The sequence below is a fragment of the Poecilia latipinna genome, unplaced genomic scaffold, assembly GCF_001443285.1.
Source record: "Poecilia latipinna isolate Pla-1442-1.1 unplaced genomic scaffold, P_latipinna-1.0 Scaffold7, whole genome shotgun sequence".
In the NCBI taxonomy this organism is placed as follows: domain Eukaryota; kingdom Metazoa; phylum Chordata; class Actinopteri; order Cyprinodontiformes; family Poeciliidae; genus Poecilia; species Poecilia latipinna.
In genome coordinates this window covers 1,012,299-1,037,131 of record NW_015112623.1, presented here as the reverse complement: position 1 = coordinate 1,037,131, position 24,833 = coordinate 1,012,299, and the positions used below count along the sequence as shown (strand labels likewise).

General features: G+C 41.4%; 1 protein-coding gene across 7 annotated transcripts in view; it reads left to right on the top strand.

Moving 5' to 3' along the window:
• Positions 1–17,005, top strand: part of nhsa (Nance-Horan syndrome a (congenital cataracts and dental anomalies)) — a 77,837-nt gene extending 60,832 nt beyond the window's left edge. For 2 of the 7 annotated variants that reach the window (XM_015027076.1, XM_015027132.1), the window contains exons 2-8: positions 999–1,151; positions 1,955–2,067; positions 3,273–3,335; positions 7,476–7,607; positions 8,593–11,412; positions 11,840–11,963; positions 14,937–17,005. In XM_015027076.1, the coding sequence (XP_014882562.1) occupies positions 1,096–1,151; positions 1,955–2,067; positions 3,273–3,335; positions 7,476–7,607; positions 8,593–11,412; positions 11,840–11,963; positions 14,937–15,558 (3,930 nt within the window). In that variant the 5' untranslated portion in view covers positions 999–1,095 and the 3' untranslated portion in view covers positions 15,559–17,005. Of the gene's footprint in view, positions 1–998; positions 1,152–1,954; positions 2,068–3,044; positions 3,096–3,272; positions 3,336–4,220; positions 4,280–5,571; positions 5,765–7,475; positions 7,608–8,592; positions 11,413–11,839; positions 11,964–14,936 lie in introns of those variants that run through there. The other 5 variants (XM_015026842.1, XM_015026966.1, XM_015026903.1 and 2 more) reach the window with 5 other exon arrangements.
• The last annotated feature ends 7,828 nt before the right edge of the window (positions 17,006–24,833 follow it).

Here is a 24,833-nt window from a genome sequence, read left to right as displayed (position 1 = left end):
ATTAAATTATTTGAAACTGTAGTCATTTTTTTTTTTTTTATGAAACAACATAGAGTTATCGGTGATGAAGGCAAAGAAGTTGGTTTGCGAATTGCCTGTTGGTTTGTAGTTTGACTGGCTTGCTTGGTATTAGTGAGACCAGAATAATGGATTATCAGACAATAATATAATATATATATAGTGGCTTTTCACCAACTTATGATCTGTTAAATCGTTCCTGTTTACATCAACTTGTCCAGGGGCATCGTCTCTGTGTAAATAAACAGCATAAAGTATTATTGGCTATAGGGCTGCAACTAGAGATTATGTAGTAATCAATTAATCTATCAATTATTCTAACGATTAATCGATTAGACAGATTAAAAAATGGCACATTCTACGGATTTTTCATTTAACCACTTAAAGCCTTTTTTAAATCCAAAATTAGAAATGCATTACAAGATGCAAATAAGCAATTTAATTATTTAAAAAAAAAAATAAAAACAAACATTTTATTGCCTAAGATGCAATACATCCTAATGCAAAATGTATATATTTTTCATACAGTTTTGGCTTAATTACTGGTCTGAATTTGTTGGGAAGTTTTTATTCACCACATGGCATTTTTTGAGTCTGTATATTCCAGTTAATAATCAGTTACTAAATTAGTCAACAATTATTTCAGTAATTGAGTAATCATGATTAATTGCAATTTATCCGATTCATCGTTTCAGCCCTAAGTGGCTAGAGGACGTATTAAGACTACCTAATAATTGTAATTATCATTGGTAAATGACCTTTTACTTGGTGAATAGGGCACCAAGACCGGCTCCAGCCCAGGGCCCCAGATTCTTGTAAATCCGGCCCTGGTCAAAAGCTGTGATGTTGAGTCAGTGTCTACCCTCAAACTCTGGGAAGCAGCTCAAACTAATAGCTTTTTTTTTTTTTTTTCATTGCTTCCCATGTCTTACACAAAAGAACAATTAGCGATGTTTCCACTGTGTTTGTTTCTCTGACAGCGGTGTCCAACCTGGACGTGGAGAGTAAGCTGACGGCACACTTCAGAGCGCCGTGGCGCCTCCAGAGGAATGTTTTGCACCCCTCCACACGGCCAGCATGTGTGGAAGAGCTGTACAGGCAGGCCAACCACAGCCTGTGGTCGCTGAACCAAGGTGAGACGTTAGCGCCTGACTCATACTCCTGCTGCTCACCGCGGCCGTTGTTCAGGACGATTATACGTCATTGTTCAATTTCAGATTTTTAACTTAACATTAAATGCACTTTATTTATTAACTGGTGCTCAGTTAATAAATAATGTCACCTTTTTTCACATTTTCAACTTTAATTTTCTTTCATATTTTCAGTTTTAATATCTTTTTGCTTTTGTTTTTGCTGAATGCTGTCTTATTCCAACTTACTCTTGAGATGAAATGAAATCTTTATTCATTTCAAACATGGAAAATGTCAGAGAAAAAGATTAATAAGAACAAAACAGCAAGAAAAAGACATAATAATCAAGCATATACAGCAAAACTTTCATATCCAGTTGGAAAAGGATCAGGAAGAAGCCAAAGCTGATTCAATCTCCCAAATATATCCCACATTATACATATCTTCACATTTAGTTTTTAACCCATGTCACAATTTCTACTCTTTCAAAATTACAATTAATGAAAAGAAAAAGTAAAAAAAAATGTTGTGTTTATTTTTGACTTACATTTGAGGCAACGCTTTGGTAAAAAGTCAGAATTTTTTTAAGTTGTCCTGCTTTCAAACCTCTGCAATTCTGGTGTTATTTTGCCCCCTGGTGGAAAATGCATGTAAATGCGCCCTCCAAAGTTCAATCAAAAGCTTCCCGCATCAATAATTCTCACAAAACCTGTAATCACAAGTACATCCATCTTCTGCCTTCTCTCATAATCATGTTTGTTGCATGCTGTTATTAAAGTGTGTCTGTGTGTGTGTGTGTTTTCAGATCACCAGAGGAGGGAACGCAGAGTGACCATCTCAGCCCTGCCCCCCATGCCCATATCCCCCTCCCCTCTCATCGAGCCGACGGAAGATGGTCGGGGCAAAAGTCTAACAACGGTGAGGCGATTGTTGTCGTTATCTCTTCCCGTTAGTCTGCAAGAACAACAATCAATACGCCAATGTGTTAGGCTTTGGACGTCCTGCCAGTCAGCTTGTTTTATCTGTAAACACCTAATCTGTGAAGTTTTAACCGTAAAGTCGCAAAAACATCTGATATTTAAAGTGAAGTAATGGCTTTTCTTTACAGATATGCTCAGACCTTCAGATATTTTCCTAATCTTATCACGTTTGGTAGTTCATAACTTGGGAAGTGGAACTTTAGTTTTTGAAAATTATTACAAATACAAATCAGAAAATGGAGCTGAGCTCAAAAATAGGTCAGAGAGAGGCTTCCGAAACAACGGCAGAAAATCTAACAATACAGTACGACATTCCCACTATGGGACCTGGTGGTGGCAGCATTATGGTTTGGGGATTTTATTTTTCTCCCTCAGCAGGGAAAGGAAAGCCTTTCAGAGTTGATGGGGATGAAGCTAAAAACAGGACAAACTTGAAATAAAAAATAACAACAACAATAGAGATACCAAAGATTTGAAACTGAGTGTGTCAGAGGTTCATCTTCCAGAAAAACAACAATCTCACACATGAATGAATGAATGTTTTTTTTAAGAATGGCCCAGTCAAAGCCCATACTTGTATCCAGTCTCACTGAGCTTGAGCTGTTTTCCAAAGCTTTATATACCTCAGTGGACCTGCATGGACCACACTTTTCAGATTTCAAATGCTTTTTTAAATTTTTTTATCGTTGCTCTCTTTTGTGTTTGTAATGTGATAAAATGTGAAACTGCTGTTTTTGCACAAAAACCAGCTGACATCTACAGATCAGCCTCAGTTTAATAATCTGGCTGTGCTAAAACTTTCCACCGGCACATGAAAGATTTTGTGTAGTTCTCTGTAATATACTGAAGTTTAGCCATAACTCTCCTTTTAAAGTGACGGCACCTTTTTTGTTCTCCCTCCTCCATCCATCCAAGCAGCCAGAGAGACACTTTAGAGATGCATCCACTCAGTTAGCTGACGCTCAGGTAAAGACGGGAACGGAGACGTGTTTTTGTTTTCATGTCACCGCCGTGTGTTTCGACCTGCGTCACGCCCCTCCGCGTCCTCACCTTCACTTGTGTCATTGTTTTTAATTTTTTGTTGTCATTTGCTTGTTTTCTGTGTGTCTCCGTTTGTCGTCGCCTCTCCACCCTGTCGTTCAGTTCGACTCCACACGCTCCTCCTCCCCCACCGAATGTTGCAGCCTCTCTCCGTGGAGCAGAAAGGTACTGGTTCCGGTCCTAATCCCACCGGTTCCCTCTCGTTTGCTTTCCACCTGTCCTTTCATCTGATTTGCATGACCAGTCTCTGCTTTAGATGCATGAACTCTCGGCTTCTCCGCCCTCTTGAGGTGATGAAGTAAAAACAAAACAAAAAAAAAACAGAGGGTGTCGGTTTGAAGTTTTTCTGTGAAGTTTCAGTTTGAAGTATGTGATGTGTGTGTGTGTGTGTGTGTGTGTGTGTGTGTGAGCCATATTCACCCTACGTTAATAAAAGGGTTGACGTTTTGGGAGCTTGTGTCTGTGATTACCCATGATCCTCCTCTCTGCACTAGCCGACAACCTTTGAGCTTGTTTGTTTGACCAAAAAGGCCTGATGCGTGCGGACAAAGACAAACACGAACCGCTACTCCTCTTCACCTTCCTCCTCCTCTCCCCTCTCCCCTCCTTCAAAAGGCTCATCCTTCCTCTCAGAGCCTCTACGAAACAAATCAGCTGTAAATGTTCCCCCCTTTGATTTCTTCTTCTTCTTCTTCTTCTACTCATTGCGAAAAGTTTCCAAGGAAACCGGTTTCTTTTGTTGGGCCCGTTGGTCTGCTGGGAACCGGGAGCACAAAGGCTAGAGAGGCGGCTTTAAATGGGGGCGTGGGGGTGGGAAGACTTTGGGTCGCAGAGGTGGGAACCAGTTCGGCCTGAGAGTCACTCCCAGTTTCACATGTTGGAAACTCGAGGGAAGGCAGAGAAATCCTCAGCTTGCTAGACATCAGAGTCGGTTTCCAGCGCGTGTCGGAGGTCCAGGAGGTTTTGCTGCAGCTCAGAGGAATTTGATCCTGACACGTTTTTCCCGGAGGCTCGCCTGCTGCTGCCGCACATTCTCACAGTATGACTGCAGGCTGTGTGTCGACTTCAGAATACATCTTGTAGTCTAGAGATTGTGACATGTGTGTGGAGTGAGTGCCAAAGTTTTTATTGGTCTGAGCTTCCTGCAAGCTGGAATTTTTCCTCGTTTATTTATTTTTTTTTTTTTTTGCATGAAAGTCTTGTGTTTCTTTGAACGCTTCTCTCTCTTCCTGCTCTCACTTGCTATGAAGCGTGCTGTTCATTTCCATTACTTAACGGATTCTTTGCACTGCTGTGTGAAACTCAGCTACTGGAAGGGTGGGTATGTTTAGTGATATATTCTCAGTGTTCACACTCCTAGCGACGTGGTTCTCAAACTTTTCTTAGCAAACGCCGCCTCAGTATCGGGTTTTCCAAGCACCACCACCGTCCTGACCGACATGTTAAAACGGCGCACTGCAAAAAAAACAAAAGTAATTCTTGGTCCAGTTTCTAGTGGAAATATGTTAGGACACTTGAAATAAGATAAAAGTAACGTTTCAGCAAGATGTAGGAGCTTGTTTTAAGTCAATAATTCCTTAATATTGATGAAAACGTTCATGTGGCATTGGCAGTGTCCTGAGGTATTTGAACTAGAAATTAGACCAAAATACTTGGTAAGATTTTGTGTTTTTGCAGTGCAGCACAACAAATCAGAAGATGTAATTAGAAAAATCTGAGGTTTCTTACCAACTCCAATTTCAAAATTAAATATGGCTGCTTTAAATATGCAACTCGGTGATTGCGCAGTACAGAATCTGTTTGTTTGGAGATTATGTATTTCATGAAAACGTCAGAAAATATTCTCTTTCTTCACTACTTTAACTCCTCAAGTGAAATGTCGCCGATGTTTTATCATGTAAATGCGTTTTTCCTTTTTTTATTAGCTTGTTTTGCTAATAGCATCTACGCCAGCCTCTGAACAAGTCATTTAGCTAATCTCGCTCGTTTTTGAATTTGGAAGACGAATACAGTTAAATTGTATTCATTTTTATTTCCTACATCTGAATTCTGACTTCTGATGTAAATGAGTCGTATCATATTCTGTTCTCGGTGGATCTTGGTTCAGAGTCTGTTTCCGTTGTGCTTTTCTTCTGATAAGTCTCTGATGAAGTACTTGAACAACTTATATTTTTAGACTCTTTTTACTTCTGTTAAATAATTGATGCCAACATTTCACAGTACCGATTACCACCGGTGGTATTTGCAAAGCAGTTCGAGAACCGTGAACATAGAAAATAGCGGGATAATCCCAGACTTTGTCCACACTTTATCTTTTTTTCTTCTTCTTTAACTCTGCCTACCCATTTTCCATGTAATCCCACCATAACAGTGTAACCATGCAAATATCCATCTGTTGCAGGCTGCGCCTACTGACCCCGACACTGACGGGGTGGCTCTAGGTCACCGGTCTAAGTTTCCCATCCCTAACATCCCCTCCACCCTGGACAAGCAGACTAACTGGTCTAGAGCTCTGCCGCTGCCCACCCCAGAAGAGAGAATGAAATGCAATTCCCAAGTCATCGCCTCATGCATCATTCCTATTAATGTGACCGGTAAATTGAAATCACCAAGATATCTCAGTTGTCATCTCTTTGTTTACAGAGCACTGGAAGCTGTCTTTACATCTTTTAAAGAAGATCTATGATGCTATTTTTTTTATCTTTAAACATATTGAAAACTACCTTAATATTAGCAAAATGGCATTTTCCAGGAGAATGTGGGCTTACTAGCTGATTAGCTGCATTGAATGTGAAGTAAGAGTATTTTTTGAACATTAAATAAGAGCAGAATTGTTATGGCAACAAAAATTACTTTAAAAATTGTAGCAAAACTTACTGAATCACAGAAGTTTAATGTGTTAGCATAAAAAGCAGAACAGTAGAAGGTCTCATGCTACTATTAACATGCTAACATACTTAAATTAGCAACAATTTTGGGTTATTTGATAAATTAACCATTAAAATGATTGTGATGTTTGTTTATGATTCAAAAGACTATTAAAAAAATTATAAAATCTCTTCTTTGGGAGAAAGAGAACCCTGTCTTCTTTTTTTAATACTTGGTAGAAAAAAAAACATGCTAGCTGTCGCCCAGTTAATTCATTCACTTTGAAATCCCCACAACAATATAGCTTCTCACTAGCAAAATAAAAGTAAAAGTCTTATAGTAACATTATTTAAAAAGTTGTAGCAAAGCTGGAGATGGAATATTGAAATTTTTCTACTTTTAAATAAAAAGTCAGTCATGCTAGGCTAATTGTCTTGTTTCCTGTTTAGCGAAGTGGTTAGCACACAAATGTTGAAGGAAAAACAATTTCTGAATTAATTTTTAAGTCTCCAATGAGTTATTAGAATGTTTCCAAACACCTAGCTAGACGTTACTAAACCAAAAAACTGAATTACTATGCATATTATTATAATTAACCCTTTTAGTTTTGACCTAAGATTTGAGAGGAAGAAGCAAATTTACAAGAAGTTCAGTATATTTCACATTTTGACTCATTTTATTTAAATAGTGTAACCTTTTTGGTTCAAAGTTTCAGAAAAATCTTCACCTCAAAAGATCCTGGGTTGCTAGCATTGCTAGTAATTCACGGTCTGTGAATTACGCTCACAGACTGTAACTATAAACGTCCGAGTCATGCTTTGTGCTCGGCGAACTCTGTTTCTCAATGACACTTTGCGTTTGCTAAGAGGCCAAGTGCTGTGACATGAATGGCAATTAGTTTTGTTCAGGCGGATAAAAAGATCTGCTTGATGTTATTTACTCTCCCTCTCGCCGACTTGAAAACAGGAGCTTGTGTGGCAACATGGGCCGAGTCAAAGACAGTTGAAGAGGGGAAAAAATGCACATTGTAAGCAGAGTCCTGCAATCGCTATGGTGCTGAAAGCCCCAACTTGTTGTCACATGATGGTCATAACGTGACGGAGGGGCAGCAGGAAGGTTAGTTGGTGAACTTAAGCAGAGGTATTCAGAGTTTGCAGCGAGATTTCTTCCTTTTAAATGCTTGTTTACGATTTCTGTCATAGCTGTCAGAAAATATTATAGCTTAGCAACCAGAAACTCCAGGCAGACACTGCGGCTTTATGCCTCTCTCAGATCTCACACAGCCTCTGCTATTTTTGTACGCCACCTTATTTAGTTCAGTCATTCGATATGTTTATTTCAACTTTTGCCGTTTTATGCGACAGCGTGAGTTAAAAAAAGGATTCTCTGCATTTGGGACCAAACAAAGATTCCTCACATGTCCTGTCTCCGCTGCAGGGGTTGGCTTTGACAGAGATGCTAGTGTGCGCTGCTCACTCGTTCACTCACAGTCTTTGCTTCAGAGGAGACGGAAGCTAAGGAGGCGGAGGACAGTCGCTGGTTTCCCCAGACAGGTGCAGCAGGATTTTGGTATGTATCTTTTGTTTGTTTGTTTTTTTAACCCCATGTCATATTGGGGATCTTTTTCCACAGCGACTTGCAGTAATTAGTAATTACTACTGCAGTAATTACTGAACTTCTTCTTGTTTTTTCCACATTACAAAATGTGTTTTATTTGGATATTTCTGTGATGGCCCAATAGAAAGTTGTGCATAATTGTGAAGTGAGAGATAAAGCATGTGTGGTTTTTAGGAATTTTTCAGATTTTTTATTTATTTATTTTTTTTACTTAATTGTACAAATGTTTAAATCTTTTTGGATGCTGCCATTTTAACTTCATGTTGCTTCTTGTCTTTACCAGCTTTGACCGTCTGTAGTCTGATTCCGTTGTTTCATACCAACGCATTTAAATTCAACTATATAAACATCAGTTCAGTCCTTGTTGTGGGACAATACAGTTAAATTCAGTGAGTAATGACAATTAAATAAAAAAAAATAAAAAAACAGCTATTTATCTAAATTATTGACTAAAAGTAAAGGGGGCTGAATGAATGCCACCCTTTTCAGATTTTGCTGAGAAAAAATTAAAGTAAAAATTTTGTATCCATTGTCTTTCACTTCTCAAATATCAACTACTGTGTCTTGGTTTATCACATAAAATCCATGTAAAATGTATCAAAGTTTTACAGAATAACGGGTTCGTCTCCATAACATAAAAATCTTTTTTATTAATTATCTTGAAGACACTGTATTCTTTAACAGACATATTTTTTAAGTTAATACTTTAACTCAACAGTTCACGGCAAAAACACAAAATCTTACTTTTTTTTGTTTAGTTTGTAGAGCAAAGTTACTTTTTACTAATTTTAGACGTAGTACGATAGTTGCACTAGAAACTAGACAAAAAGTACTCGGTAAGATTTTGCGTTTTCGCACTGTTGAAAGATTATAGAAAATAAAGTCTGGATTTAAGAATCTGTAGCTGAAACTCTTTCAATCCTCCTTTTTTCTCCAGACTCTGATGACTCCCCTGGTTCTAGGGAACGGACAGTCATTGTTCACACCACTGCCAATATAACTCCTTCCACTGAGGAGCTGGCCAGCCATCTGACCACCAGAGACTCAGGTTGCCAGACCGAAGACTTTTTGACTTCGGGAGCACCGTCTCGGAGGAGGCTCAGGGTCCAGAGAGGTCAGGGCGTGTCGCTCCTGCTCTCCCACTCGGCAGGCAATATCTCCTGCCTGCCCGACAGCGCTGACCCCATGTTCTCCAGTTCAGTGGAGGCCCGTTTGCGGTCGCGGAGTCTGCCCAGAGACAGCAGCAGGATGATGATGATCCTGATGGACGATGAGCGCAACGACAGCGACGACGAGGAGGAGCTGGCGCCCTTCGACTCCAAGGGTTTCCTTCCCGGGCGCAGAGAGAGGATCCTGAAGGAGGAAGAAGAGAGCGCCGACGATCGGGCTGTGTCAGAGCGGCAGATGGGGGGGCTGAAGTTCGCGCAGCTGTCGGAGAGTCCAGAGTGCAGCTGGATGGAGCGGACCGGCGCTCAACTGCCCAGGAAAGCCGACATGGGCAGCTGCGAGATCTCGTCCAGCTCGGACACCTTCAGCAGCCCCGTTCACTCCGTCTCGGCTGCGGGGGTGCTGGGCAGCCAAATGGACCATAAGGACGACCACCAGTCTTCCAGCGGGAACTGGAGTGGCAGCAGCTCCACCTGCCCCTCCCAGACCTCAGAAACCATTCCCCCCGCAGCGTCCCCTCCACTCACCGGCTCCTCGCACTGTGACTCTGAATTGTCCCTCAATGCCGCCACTCACACCGCCGAAGACCAGACCAGCTTCCTGCTGGACAACTACCAGGGCCTCAGAAACCAGCGAGCTGGCTCCTTCTCCTCAGCAGCTATGGATATATTAGAGGAGGTGGGAGTGAGTACGCCCGTGGAGGGAGAGTGGGATTTCCCCAACGCGGAGCCGTCTTCCTCTCAGGGGTTCAGCCCTGAACCGGGCAGGGAGGCCGAAAGCAGCCTGGGCTGCCCCAGCTTCACCAGCATGGCTACCTGCGAGAGCAGCTTCTCCGACAAGCCACCATCAGAGAAAGCAGACACCGTCTCTTACTACTCTGTGGACACCGAAGGGTACTACACCTCCATGCACTTTGACTGTGGTTTAAAAGGCAGCAAAAGCTTCACCTACAACTATGCAACCTCCGGTTCTGATTGCGGTTTGTCAGACACGAGCGGCCAGCTGACTCTGGGGAGACGCTGCCTCTCCTTGAGAAAGTCAAAGGCCAAGCCCTCCCCACCAAAGAGGAGTTCCTCCTTGAGGAAGATATGCAGTGAGGGACACATCCCTGAAAACAGAGAACCAAAGATTACTGGTACCTACAGACATCCAGCGTCTCTGTCCTCTAAAGAGCGGAGAATGCAGCTGGCTCTGTCCGGATCGCAAGGACTCATGGAGAACTCCTCACTAGGGCGAGAGCCCCTCGAGGTCTGGGCGATGGAAGGCATGTCGGATCTAACGGATTTGGGCATTTTAAGCTCCAAAGACGCACATTCCTTTAAGGACAATGGCATTGTGCAGTCAGACTATGCAGATCTCTGGCTTCTAAACGATTTGAAGTCCAGTGATCCCTACCGATCGCTATCAAACTCCAGCACAGCCACAGGTACGACTGTGATCGAATGCATCAAGTCACAGGAGAGCTCAGAGTCCCAGACTTCCCAGTCTGGCTCCAGAGCCACCACCCCATCACTTCCATCAGTGGAGAGCGAGTTCAAGTTGACATCTCCAGAGAAGCTGGCCGGACTGGCAAGCCCATCAAGCGGCTACTCCAGTCAGTCTGAAACCCCCACCTCCTCATTTCCCTCCACCTTCTTCCCCGGACCTCTGTCCCCAGCCACTGGGAAGAGGAAGCCCAAAGTCCCAGAGAGGAAGTCGTCTCTTTCCTCTCTGTCTCTGCAGGCACGCTCTTCCAGAGACGTAGCGACCTCAAAGAAAGATCTGGAGCTGCCGATGATTCCTCCTTCTCACCTCGACTTAAGTGCCCTTCACAGTCCAAGCAATAAAGGCTTAGCTTACGGGAACCAGCTACCAAACCTTCTCCAGATCAAGCAAAAAGATGTGCCAACCGCCAAAGCTGTCACATCTCTGAACTTGGAGTCTTTCACTGCCCACTCTCTGTCTATAACACCCTCAATTCTTCAAAAAGTGCAGCTGCGGTCCATCAACAAGCAGCCTGAAGACCTGCATAAGAACAAAGTGGCCTCAAGACTCCAGTGTCCATCTGAGAACTCAACCAACAGTCAATTGCTAGATCTCAAGAGTTCCTCACTGCACAATTCTCATAATCATCATATTTCATCAAACAACTCAATCCATGCCTCAAATGAAGAGCTTTCAATGGCGAATAGCAAGGGCACAGAGGTATTGTCAGGGAGCGCGAAGGCTGTCGGACTGCGGTCAGAACCGTGTTTGGATGGTTCTAACGTCCCCAAGACGTTGACTGTTAACGAAGCAGAGCAGCGCTCAGAGTCACCGGTAACATCCATCTGCTCCGGAGAGTCGATCCCACACGTAGACGCTTCATGTCAGCAGCAGACCGAACTGCCCGAAGCGGAAATGTGTCCTTGCCCTCCGGTTTTACACAGCTCACCCAAGAGGTCCAACTGTGTGGACAAAGTGCCTGCCGCTGACAGTCCTCTGGAGACGTCCCAGGAGAGCTCCATCAGCAGCGAAGGGGAGAACGACACATCAGGGGTTTCAGCCGAAAGTGCCTCACAGGACAGGAAAGAGGAATCCGCAGAGGAGGCAGACGATTGCTTTAGCAAAGGCAGGTTCTTCAGGCCCTGTTCACGACAAACTATTATGATCTATTCCAGATTGATACATTGAACATTTTAATAAAAAAAAAAGCATAAGAATAGTAAAAAAAAAAAAAAAAATCATGTAACATGGATGCTATATATTAAAATCAAAATTTATCCATTTTTTTATTTCTGTAAAAAAAATTATTAAAATTAATTTCCAAGTTTTTTTATCATGCTAAGCTATTCTTTTACTTGATTTTTTACACTTAAACCGTTACACATACTGTTTATGTTTAAACATAACTTGTTAATACTGTACATATTCAATTTTACCTCAGTAGCAATAAAGGAATTACAAAAAATATTAATATTTTTGCATATTATGGACTTGTTATAAACTGCTAATGACCGTATTAAAAGTTTTTTATTTTTTTTTTATTTTTTTTACAGACTACACAGAAAGTGACAACTCTGCGTTGTCACAACTCGAGGAGTCAAAAAAAGAGGATGACAGCGTGTTTCTGTCACCCACCAAGTCCCGCACCACTGAGGATCTGTTCGCTATGATTCACAGGTGAGCGTTTGGACAGAAGCCCTCTCAGTCCTGGTTCACACAAAGTGTCTTGTAGCTGTTTGTGCCGACGGTGGTAGGAGTCAGACCCGCAGTTGGTGGGTCGCCGGTTCGATCCCTGCTCCATCATGTTTTTTGGCCAGCTATTATCAATGCTATATTCCACTGATTCCATATAAAACGAGTGATGTCATGCACAGAAGCTTCAGTTCCCCCTGCTGGAGAGCATTAAAAAAAAAAACTGCTCGCTGATGATCACTACCATTAGTTTTAGTTGTCAGCATAATGCACTAAGTCTTAAATATATGCGTGATATATAAAAGAAAATGGGGGGGAAAGGATGCTTTGCTGCTAATTCACTAGCAAGGACCACGCCACAAAGGTTTAAAGATTCATTGTAGGAAGGGGTGAAGAAGACAGGATGTAGGGATGAATGAGTTTGGGGGTCTGGTCTTCGGGGAAATTTATTCCGCTTATTTTCCCGAGCCTGCATAGAAAGCAACTGCAGCGAAAAGGAGTAAAGCATGGTTATGAGATGGAAAGATGGATGGATGGATGGAAGGAAGGAAGGAAGGAAAAGGGGAAGAGGTGATGGGATGAAGAAAGGAAAAGGGGAAGAGGAGTGAGGTAAAAGAGGTGGAGGGTGGAGTTGACAGACTGAGAAGGATGGGTGAGCAGAGTATAAATAGTCTGCTTGTAAAATTCGAGGTGTGGTTTTGGACGTGGCCCTGCTCTAGGGTTGCCACCTTTCAGAAATGAAAATAAGGGACGCCACCACAGTACATCGTCCTACTCTCATGGGTTGGGATGGCCGCTGCAGTGATAGACAATAATTTATGGCAGTGTTTTTGTTTTTAAAAAGTATTTCAAAATTGTACTCCAATCAGAGCATACGTTAAACCAGTTTAATTAAGCAAGTGTAAAATGTATTTGGTAAACTGCTCAAGTGCTGAGTAACTGATCATAACACCTGATTTAATAATCAAAATGTGTCCTCAGACAGGGCTCAAAAAGCATAAGTTATGTGAAAATTCTGGTTTTGTAAAGCGTATTAACAAAATATTTACCAAATTTACCACTGGGGTCAAGGTAGTCAGTGTTTTTTTATTGGGACACTTAAAAAAAGAATGAATTTTTTTTTTTTAAAACAGAGCAATATTTCATCATTTGATAGAATAAGTGAGCCAAAATAGCCACTTTTGTCCCCAGAGATTCAGGTTGCAGATCCCTGGCAGATGGAAAGTGTGATCCTATCTCAAAACACCAGCTAAAAGTGCAGCACTATAATTTTTAATTCATTGTTAAAATAAAATTGTGAAGGTTAAAAAAATCCACCACTGAGCATTAACAAAAGACATTTATTTAGCATACTTTCTACTCCTGTTGGCCCCCATCTAGAACCGCCCCTGGGCAGCAGGTTTATGTCTGACATTAATGACCACTGAACACTGGATTCATAGAAGATGTCAACATTTCTTAAAGTAGGAAATATTTATGTATTTACTGTTAATCTCTTAATATGATTTGTTTTTTAAATGGCCATTTGTATTATTTTGGCTGATACGACTATACATTAAATAAGCAAATACGGTAATTGATTATTTAATAATCAAATCACAACAGTCTACTAAAACCACAATAAGAAACTTAATTAATCAATAAAAGAAAATGTTCTGTACCATATCAGCCTCAGGAGATGACTGTTGGATGAAGAGACTGATGTCTGGTTCTTTAAGGTTCTGATGGGTCTGGAGTTTCTATCCTGATCCATTCTGTCTATCATACAGCAGCAAACCGCGCCAGGACGAACACATTTGTTTAAATTGCCTGTATTCATCCTCACTGACATTATTCAGCCTGGGATTTCCGTCTTCCTTCTCACGTTTGTATCTTTGCGAGAGGTTTTACTAGTAAAGGGCGGTGGATTATCGGGTTGAGGACGTTTTAAAAAGACACGGGTCGATAGCAGCTCACCGGGCTGTGTTGTGTACGTCTCTAGGCAACCGTGACAACAGCGTCGGTCCGAAGAGTTCTGGGGTCCTTTAGCTCCCGCCACGAGAATTTAGCTGACCTTAATATTTCCTGTGTTTTATTTTGGTCAGTATTGTTACACTAAGTGTTGATATGTGTGTGATAGGCGTGTCTGTCGGACATTTATAGAATACGGAACAAATCGCGTCCCGTATTGGTTCAATACGCCACGCAGGGTCGCAACTACATATCATTCAGGTGGATGCGAACACATAAATCGACGCGCCGCCCCCTCTGGTGCAGCGCCCCTATGCGTTGCGTGCGCTGCATGCCCACTTTTTGCGTCCCGTCAGGACGCAACATTTAACAGCCAAATACGGGACGATTCCGTATTTTAAGGGATGGGTGGCAACAGTACCCTGCTCCCAAACTTAAGTTAGCATATTCACTTGATTTGTCAACACTATGACAAGTAGATAACAAGGTCAGCAAAAAAATTTGATTAAAAGAAAAAAGCGAGTAAGTCAGCTATGCTAGCTTGACTTTGACCACCTTAACGTGTAGATTATGGTTCAGAGTTTGGTCTGTTTCGGTTCAGTGGGGGGGAAAAAGTAGCCAATCTACAACAGCGATCACTTAATGTTCTGTTCTTTGTGTGGGAAATGTTTGTGTGTCTTTTAGTGTTGAATCCTGGTGGTGTTGTCAGTTGCTATGGCAACACGTCTCAGTGTAACATAGCCGACATAGAGAGAGAGGGAAAAAGAAGTACTTTTGAGTTGTTCTTCAACAGTTCTTCTGCGCTATTTTCCCTTTGTTGTGGCACATTGCGTTACATTGATGATATCTATATCTCCAGGTTTCATTTTGGTAACAGAACTGACTGACTATGGATGACATGTAAAAGAACAGTCTTTTTCCCCTCCTGCATTAAATTTCCAGATGTAAACAACATCATCCAACATGTCAATACAGCTTTGACTTCATGTCAATTCATTTCATTCGTAGATCCAAAAGGAAAGTGTTGGGGAGGAAGGACTCCACTGAGCTGGCTGCGAGGACCCGCCTCAGCGCCTCGTCGGGTAACACCCCGCCGCCCGGCAGCAGCGTCTCCTCCCCGGTCCCTGCAGTGTCTCCCTCCTCCTCCCCCGCTGTGACCCCGCCCGCCCCACACAGGGCCTCGGGGCCCATCTACAGGAACGCGAAGAAGTCCAGCACCTCCAACGAGGAGTTCAAGCAGCTGCTGCTTAAAAAGGGCAGCCGCTCGGACTCCAGCTACCGCATGTCGGCTGCTGAGATCCTGAAGAGCCCCGTCACTCCAAAGTCGCCTGGAGACTTTCTGACCGAGTCACCCAGACAGTCGGAGGAGGCCCCCTCCCCACTGCAGCAACTCCTGTTGGACCAAGAGCAGCTGTCCAGCCCGTACCCCAAAGCCAACGCCGAGAGCTTCTCCCCGAGACCCTTCCTCGCGTCTGCCGCTTCCAGGCAGGGCCGCTCGAGGATCCCGCCGCCCGCCAGCAGCAGCCGCTACAGCGTGCGCAGCAGGCTGTACTCCACGCCCATGCAGGCCATCTCCGAGGGCGAGGCGGAGAACTCGGACGGAAGCCCTCACGATGACCGCTCCACGTAGGACACGGAGCACAGCAGGGATAGATCTATACGTTTACAAAGACGACTGATGGACCATGATGAAATATAATATATAAATATATCAAATATGCAGAAGGCAGGGGAGCAGATTCAATCATTCTAATAGTAAAAAAAATCAGATTCCTAGCAATTTTTATGGATGAATTTTTAAATATTTTTCTTTTTATATTTCAGTCCACTTTTTTTTTCTTACAAACTATTTTTAAAATAAATCCCTGTTATTACAAAATGCGTTTATTAAGAAAAGAAAAAACAACAAAAAAAAGAAACATCCGAAACCAAAATATTCATTCTGCCCAATTTAACTCTTACAGTTCCGATTACAGATTTAAATTGTTTCCAATTTTTGTAAACCGTGCCAACACAGACTAGTGTGATTTCTGTCGAATAGCTGTTTTTCAATAAAGTTAGCACAACTAGCATGACGTAGCTCTGCGTATCCCTTGATAGAGTTCTGCAAAAAGCTGCAAACATTTCAAAGTTTGTTCTATGACTGGCAAAAGTGAAAAACTCAAACTAAAAAACAGAGCAACTTAGATCGCGTTTAGTGAAAGTCTCAGCCTGATTCTACAGCCGACACGTGTCAACATTAAATAGCTCCCCACATCTCAGTGATTCATCTGATTTCCCTAATAATGTGTTTTAACAGCTAATGTTAAGCCTTCTTCTGACAATAACAACTTACACACCGAGGAGTTGTTGTTGTCAGCGGGACGTGTCGGGTCTTACGTTTGATTATCGATTATCTCTAGTTTTAAAGAGATATTTTCTTTGATTATTTGAAGGCAGGTAAACCCAACACCTCGTGACAGCACATGCGCTTCGTCTTATCTGTTCTGTTGTCAGATTTAAAAAGAAAAAAAAAACATAATAGTTGACCTTGATTTTATATCCTATAGATGCAGATTTTTTTTTTTACCTTTTATGTATTCTGTGAATACCTATGCAAGAAAAGACACAAAACTTGTACATTTCCTCAAGCCACTTTAACTTTCCCGCCAATCAGCACGTCACAACTAGCTTCAGAGAAATTATCCCGCCGTCTTTCCACTCATATTGTTAGCAACAGCAGTTGGAATACTTTAACTCCTAACAAGGACATATATAACGAAAGGCAGCTACTTGTTACAATATTTCAGAGTCATCATAGAGAGTTACCAGTGACAGATGGCGGAACGGTCTAAACCGAATACCAAGCCGACCATCTCTGGAGACAGGAAAGACGCAGGTGTTATCATGGGACACGAAAAAGTGCTCAAAAAGCCAGAGGCGGTGGAAACGCAGCGTGGAAAGATACAATGAGAAGGTCATGTGTTTAAAAGAACAGTGGTCGTTTGTGGCTGAAGATGTGGCATGTTTTTGAATAGTCGAAAAAAGGCGATAGGAAAGTGCTCAGTAGGATCGAATATGCCTTACTTTACTCAACAGGAAACAATACGTGACAAAACGTTTTCCCGGGGGAGGATTTTTCAGGTTTCTAACCAGAGGATGTAACATGTGGGGCCGGGTTATCAAGAATGGGAGGAATCTGTTGGATTCTGGGGCATTTGTTGCTGTCGTATGCCAAATGTTCCTTGGTGACTCCATAAAATATTTTCTATGTTGTTAACAACTTAAACATTTATTTGTTTTAATCAGAAGGATGGCCCCTGTTTAGTTTTTTTGATTGTTTGTTTTCTTTTAACAAACTAAAAGTGACATTTTAACAATGAATTGCTAGAAATTTTATAAAAACATATTCAGATACCTACTTTCATTTTGAAAGACACATTTTAGTTTTCTGTTTTCTCATTTCCAGGCATCGCATTTTGATATAATATAAACAATAGATGATTCAAAGAGCTATTTCAAAGAGCTATAAGCTATGCTCAACCAGTATGCAACCGACAGAATCGGTGTCGGTGCAGGTAGATTTTTGGCCTTAATGACACTCCGTACAAGTCGCAGCCATGTAACAGGGAATTCAGTGAGATTAGCCTCTCAACTTTCACTCCACCTAATCCCCACACCCCCTTTTTTGCACTGACGGAGAGATGTTTGTGAGGTTTCATTTGTCCCTGGCTGCGTGCCGTACCTGGAGATATTTATCGACCCTTCCACTCAGCTGTATAAACAACTCTTCCTGAATAATTTTGTCGTGATGTAAGAGTGGAGTTGTGTAGATGCTTCTGCCAAAGGCTGCAGGACATGTTACAGGACCAGTTTGGAGCATTGGACTGTGCTTTTCTCTTGCTACTTGACTGAAATGTTCTTGAAATCACAAAACAGAACTAAAAAAACAGAGTCACAGCTTATGGTACTAGATGCATTAAAAAAATTGGGCATGAAATGAACCTATACAAACAGTACTGTATGTGTTTTTTTTTCCTTCCTCTCTTTCTTTTATGTGTACAAAACTGTAAATACATGAACTGTTCAGAACGATCACAAAGGTTATCTAATTGTCTCTAATGTAAAAAAATAATAATGTTTTCAGAGTTTACATTGATTTCAGACCTTTGTATATTTTTGAGTTGTGGAACACTTTGTCTTGTATTTATTTTTTAGTAAGCATTGTGGGCATCCCATAGAAATCTTTATCTACTGCTGAAGCACAACAAGCTGCTTAGCAAAATGTGTATGAACAGACAAATAAATGTGACTGCTTTAAAAATACAACTTTTGAGTTTGTGTGGTCAATTCCAAACAGCTGGAGGTCAGCTCAACCTGTTGCTGATTTTTACCAATTTCATCCCTTCCTTCTGTTGTTTTGCTAACATGCGGTGCCTAAAGCTGCAGTATGTATGTTTTACAAAAGAACTATAATATAGATAGATAGATAGATATGTATCACAATATTTGTTGAGCGATACAATTCGCTACGATTCAGTGCATTTTTACGATTTTCTGAAATATTTTAGAAGGACAGAATGATTTTAGTGACATTTTGTGTTCCATAGACTTGACTATGGGGAAAAAGGCTTTTCTACCTTGGCTCCCGGAGTTAGCCGTGGCTGTAAGCTGCTTTCTTCTAACTGCTAAAGTAGTGGCTCCGCCTCACCCCGTAGTGATCGACTCCCTGCAGCTACGCAGCGCCGCTATTCCCCTGCTTGGATCTCTGAGTAGCTGCCTCTCAGACTGCCAGCATCTCATAGTACTCTCAGTCTCTGATACTCTTTGTCTGTTGCTAATAAGAATGATCGATCAGCCATTGTTATCATGGAAATCCTCACTGCGCCGCGGATTCCGGCTGGGGGTTTTTCCTCTTCGTCTTCCTGCTCAAAACACAGCGCCGCTGCGCGCCCGCTTCTGATGTTATCAACCCATGTTCATTCTTCAGGTAATCCTTTATATACAGAACAGAAACCGCTAAGCTAAAAACTAATTACGAAGTGAATGCTACCAGTCGAAATTTGCATTAATTTCGCGATCTCACTGCTTTTGCAGCTGCTCCGTTCGCGCCGCTACTCCTTTCCGCTTCTCCGTTCCGCTTCTCTTTCACGGTTACTTGCGCAACTTTACTTCGTTCCTCAGCAACAAAATACAGCCCATCGTTATTTATTGAAGATTTTACATTTCCAAAAACACAGGAATCTAATGTTTCGTTTCGTTTTGTACGTTTGGAAGCTCATTCCCTCTCACATAATCGGAAAAGCCGGGGAATGGCGGCGCTTTTGACATTTCTCTGACATTCGGAAAAATATGGTTTACTAATTTTAGCATAACTCCGGTTATACTTGGCCTATTAACACAATTTAAAAACTGGTGTGTAGTTTATAATGTGCACTTTAAGCTCAAGTTGAAAGTGAGACTGAGGGAGGCGGAGTCTTGCTGCTACGCCGTAACAAACTAGACTAAAAAGAGCTATAAGGCTATGGACCCCTATGGTTTAACGGATCGATACTCGCGGATGAAAAATCGATACTTTCCGAGGGCGGAAAATATCGATATATATATATCACCGAATCGATTTATTTATACAGCCCTATTAACATATTTGTTAAAACTGTCACCTTGTGACAATATAAAATGCGACAGATAATCTGTGAAAATACCGCGCTGCACCACTACCGGTCAAAAACAACCAATCAGAGGCAGGAGGCGGGTCTTAGCACTGCCAATCAAACTTGTATCCATTACTCCGGGAAAACCGTTTATCCTCCGTAGTCAGTGGCTATGCTAATCATAGATGCTAGGAAATAATATAACAGAAAGAAAGAAGGAGATGGAGAGATGGCAGAGGAGGAGCTCGATTTTTTTTTACAGATTATGTCTCATACCTTGCTCTCACTATAGTGACAGCTTAAAAAAAATATGTAAAAATATATTTTTAAATATAAGGTAAATGCTCCTGCTTTAAACCACTGAATCTAAATTTTGATTCCTTAGTATTTGTTGCATTTTCATGGATTATTTAAATAAATAGAGAAAAAAATGCTCAAATTTATCAGCTAACAAAATTAATTTGTATGTTTTATTTCAATTTATTTTCGTTCTGATCCCTATTGTTTCTTATAATATATAAAAAACAATGACCACTGATTAAAATCAAATGAAATAACCCAGAACAACCTCTTGCTTTATAGATGAGATTTTTTGGCTCCAATACAAAACCCGAAATAAACTGGCAAGAAACAACCCAAATTCCAAAATGGCAATTATTAGCACATTTGTGGAAGTTGGAGCTGACAAATATTGCCGAGCCAAGAATATGCTGAATGTGAATCAATAGGTGCTTCCATGATGTGCTAGTTTAAAGGCTGCACACACTCGTGTGACCAGAACTTTCCAGCTTTTAAAATTTTCACATTTTCCCCTCTTCACAGTTTTGTTTGCACCAACAAAACAAAACCGACTGATATTAATAACTTTGGAGGAAATGTGTTGCTTGAGTCCTAGTAAGGATAAACTGAATCGCTTTTGACCCGAGTAGAACACTAGAGGGCGCACTTCAGGTGAAACCACTCAGCATTGTTTTCCAGCTGTAATTCAATGCAAATTGATTAGTTTTTCTTTTTGGCCTTTTTTAACATTGAAACACGTTCCTCTCCGCGGAAGACCTACGTTTCTTTCTGCACATGTTTTTCCGTGTTCCTGCTGCACAGCTGGGACAGAAAATTCCCTTTGTTGTTCTGGCTGATGTCAACGAGGCCTTGGAATGGACAAAAACGCCTTGTTCACTGGGTCCTTGCATGTCAGTTGAACTAAGATTGAGGGGGAGCGATTTGGGGGTGGGGTGCAGGGAGCGGACAGGCTGTAGTGGTGGAGGAATCGAAGGTCATCTCTGCTCTCATGAGGAAGCATCATTAATATAATATTCCTTTTGCTCAGATGAGGGACGTATTCGAACATTTGAAGCTTCCCTCTGGAGACATACTGCTGTGGTTGGTGTCCCAATCTAAGCGTCTGGCTCACCAGATGTGTCGGTGATAATCCAGTGTTACAGTGACAGCTCATGTGGTTTGATAGTTTTCATGTGTTTGATCATCAAGGGAAGGGGCAGATGGGGTTCGCCAGTCATTCCCTACATGCAGATGTAAAGAGACGTTTGGAGATGAATTGATAGGAATTAAAATTTTCATGTCATCATTGATAGACTCTCTTCTTTGTTGAAGCAATGCCTTTTGGCAACAACTCTGAGGCTGATGGGAAGTCTTTATGTATTTCCATACAAATGCTGCCACATTTGTATGGAAAATGTATTTGTTAGTGAAGCAGAAGGGCTGAAACTGTTGATGGTGTCTATAAAAAATAAAAATAAAAAAAATAAAAACTTGCCAGATTGTCTCCTGCGATGCTAATCTCCTTATTCTGCTTGATTGGCTTTCTTCATTATATTAGATTATTACAATTTGAAGAAAGAAGACATACAGAGGTGTCGAAGGTGTGTGAGAGAGCCAGAAAAAAGCAGCCTGGTAGCCCCTCCTCATGCTGGTCACCTGCTTGGTCACTCACTGAGGAAAAATCTGTAATATAAAGCAAAGCGATCACTGACTCCAGACTGAGTTTTCTATTCATCTTTCAGTTTGATTAACGAGCAAAGTAGAACAATGGTAAACTTTATGAGACTTCTCAAGGACAATCTCTGTAGGGGGACAAAACATTCATTGCTACACAATGCAAATCATTGTGGGTTTTTAAAAAAAAGTAATTTTATTGCTTCTTTGCAAAGTTATTAATCAGAAAGCCTAAAAAAATAACATCATCAGATTTTAATTACTTTTTTTGTCATTTATGGTTTAAAGATTTGTGTCCAGGGCCTTCTGTGCCAAAAAAAAAAGCTTCACATTTTCTGTAGCAATAATAATTGTTCACTACTCAAAGCCAGACATGTACATTAAGTTGTCCCTGAAACTCCACTTTGAGAAAACATAAGAGAAGGTCAGCGGGTTGGTGTTAAATCTTGACTGTTGGAGTCAAATTGGAGATTCTCTAGTATGTTGCTGAGACGGCCTGCAGGTTATTGCACTGAGTTTATCGTGTCATGAAAAAGTATCCCACCCTCAAAACAGAAAACGCTTTAATTATCTCAGCTCGTCATACAAATGGCGATATCAGGCAAAGGTAATATGAGTAAATGTACCGTCTTCCAGTTTTATTTTGTCAAGGGAAAACAATCTATCCACACCGATTATGTGAAAAAGCAATTCCTATCCTTACTAAATCAGGAACAAACAGCAATTAACCACATTTCTGGCTCAATTTCTTCTTTCACACACAAGCTTGATTGCTACCAGACCCTGAAGAATGAAGATGTCTCAGGACATACATACACTATGGAGTGTACTCAAAGGTCTCAACAGGCTTCAGCACATTGTGACCAGATCTAAAAAGATTCAAGAACAGATGAATCTGTTCATCTCTTTGTTGATGAGAAACAAACTCAATCGGTCTAGAAAGAGCCACAAAGCCATTAAGGCTTTGGAACTCCAACGAAGCCAAACGAGAGTCATTATCCACATATGGAGAAAATATGAGGAGTGGTTGGCCTACCAAATATATTTCAAGTGCATACCAACAACTTTAATTTAACTTGTAACGATCTGGGTTTGTAATTCTAAAATAATAATAATAAAAAAACTGGGCAAAAGTGCGAGAATGACCAGTGATGTTCAGTATGTGAACTTAAGCTCAGGCGCACTTGTGATATGCAGTTGGAAGATCCACAAAGTCCAACCTTAAGTAACTAAAAAAAAAGGACAAAATTGCAGCTTTGGACTGATCGAGTCCAAATTTAAATCTTCTTGAGGTGATCTTGTGTGACCTGAAACAATTAATTTAGGCTCGGCGAAAGTTAGGCACGTAAAAGACTCATTTCCAGTAATTGGAAAACGATTGATGATAGCTGCTGTTGCCAAGTGCGGCACGGTCACTTTTTAGGTTTGAGGAGTAATTACTTTTGCTCATTAGGCCAGATTATTTTGGATACCGTTCTCTCCTCAATAAATGAAATAAATTGTGTGTGTGTTTAATCAAATCTTCCTTGCCTGATGATAACATTCATTTGGTCTGAAGCATCTCCCCCGCCCCCGCTTTTGGTTAAAGAAAACCTTAAAGCAGAAAAGAATGTGAACAACACATTCAGCGCATACCTGAGACGTGTGTCTTCAACTGAGCGATGCTGACTCCATAAAGCGACTGGGAGGAAAGCACACTGCAGACGTAGCCACACCAAAGTCACTGTCATGCCACCCGGATATACCGCGCGGCTCATTATAGTGTATTAAACAGCGTCCCTGCAGAACAATGAGAGGCCCCGGAGCCCCCAAGGCAGGGCCTGAGGCTGGCTGGAACCGATATGGAAACCCAGGGGATCTTGCTCACTCGGGCCGTTCACCAACAGACTCACATCATCAGCTGCCAAACTCCATTCTCCTCCGCCGCTGTCATCGGCCCGTCAGACCAACATGGAGCGCAGAGAAATGAAGGCGTCACAACTAAGCTGAGGCCTTTCTGCACTTCAAGCAAACATGCTGTTAGCTTAATACGCTTCAAATGTCTCTAACTGATCCGGCATGGTTTTCCCTGCAGCTTGTTTTCATTAGTACACAGTGGGTTTATATATAAAGCTGAGTCACAACACAGACTGCCACACATGTTTTGTTGTCATGTCCTAATGACAACAAAATATGTGCGGCAGCTCTTGATGCTTATTATTGGGAATACACGGTTATTAACCTCTGAAAATTATGAAGTAGAAAATGATCTATCACGCACCAATCAGGTATTATGACCAGTCAAGAGAATAAAATGATTATCACTCTATTGGGTGGGATGTGGCAGCAAGGGAGCATTTGTTTCCTCTAAGCTGATGTGTTAAAACGCAGCAAAAAATGGGGAAGCAGGTAGGAAAGGGGCCAGAGTGAAAATGCTATGAATGACTAGGTCAGTGCATCTCCAAAGCTGCAGCTTGTCTGTTGTGTTTCTGGTCTGCAGTGGTCAAGATCTCAAAAAGAAGAAATGGTGAACCGGTAACAGAGCCCTGGGCAGCTGAGGATTAGCCATTGAGGTAAACAGGGAGTGAAGGCTGGTCCAACCGACAGATGAGCTACAGCAGCTGTAGATTTTCTTATGAACTTCCACTTCCTGATAGAAAGTCCCAGAATGCACAGTGTCTCTCAGGGTGTTGTCTGTATGGCGCAGACCAGTCAAAGTGAAAGCGGTACGTCTCAATGGCTGTGGTCTCTTTCAGTTGGATAATGCGTCCTTCCACAAAGTAAAGAAGATTCAATAGAAGTGCAACAACAAGATAAAGGTGTTGTCTTGGCCTCCTGTTTCCGAATATTTCAGATCAGCCATCATTGGATGTTGTTGACAAACAGATACCGTCTATAGAACCGTCCCTTCACAGAACACCTTCAGGAGTCTCATGGACCTGGACTGGTCAGCACTGTTGACAGAAGCAGGGTACTGGGTATGTGGTCACACTGTAGGTGGAGATCAGTTTATATGGTTTGCCAATGACCAGGTTTTATGTTTGATTTCCTCATGATAACCCAGAACTATTCAAGTTTACATTATTGAACTGGAAACTGGAAATAATTAATTTTAAAAAATTTAATTCTGAGATTAAAGTCAGATTTTTTTTCAGGAAAAATAAACTGCTCAACCATAGGAGTCTTCTTGTATTTGTGTACTTTAGTTGTACTGACAGATTTTTCAGTGAGTTTACTGGCGACTGTTTTTTTTTTTTTTTTTTTTTTTTTTTTTTTTTTTTTTTTTTTAAAAAGTTTTTTTGTTTTTTTTTTTTTTTTTTTTGTGGAAAAGTTTTTTGTT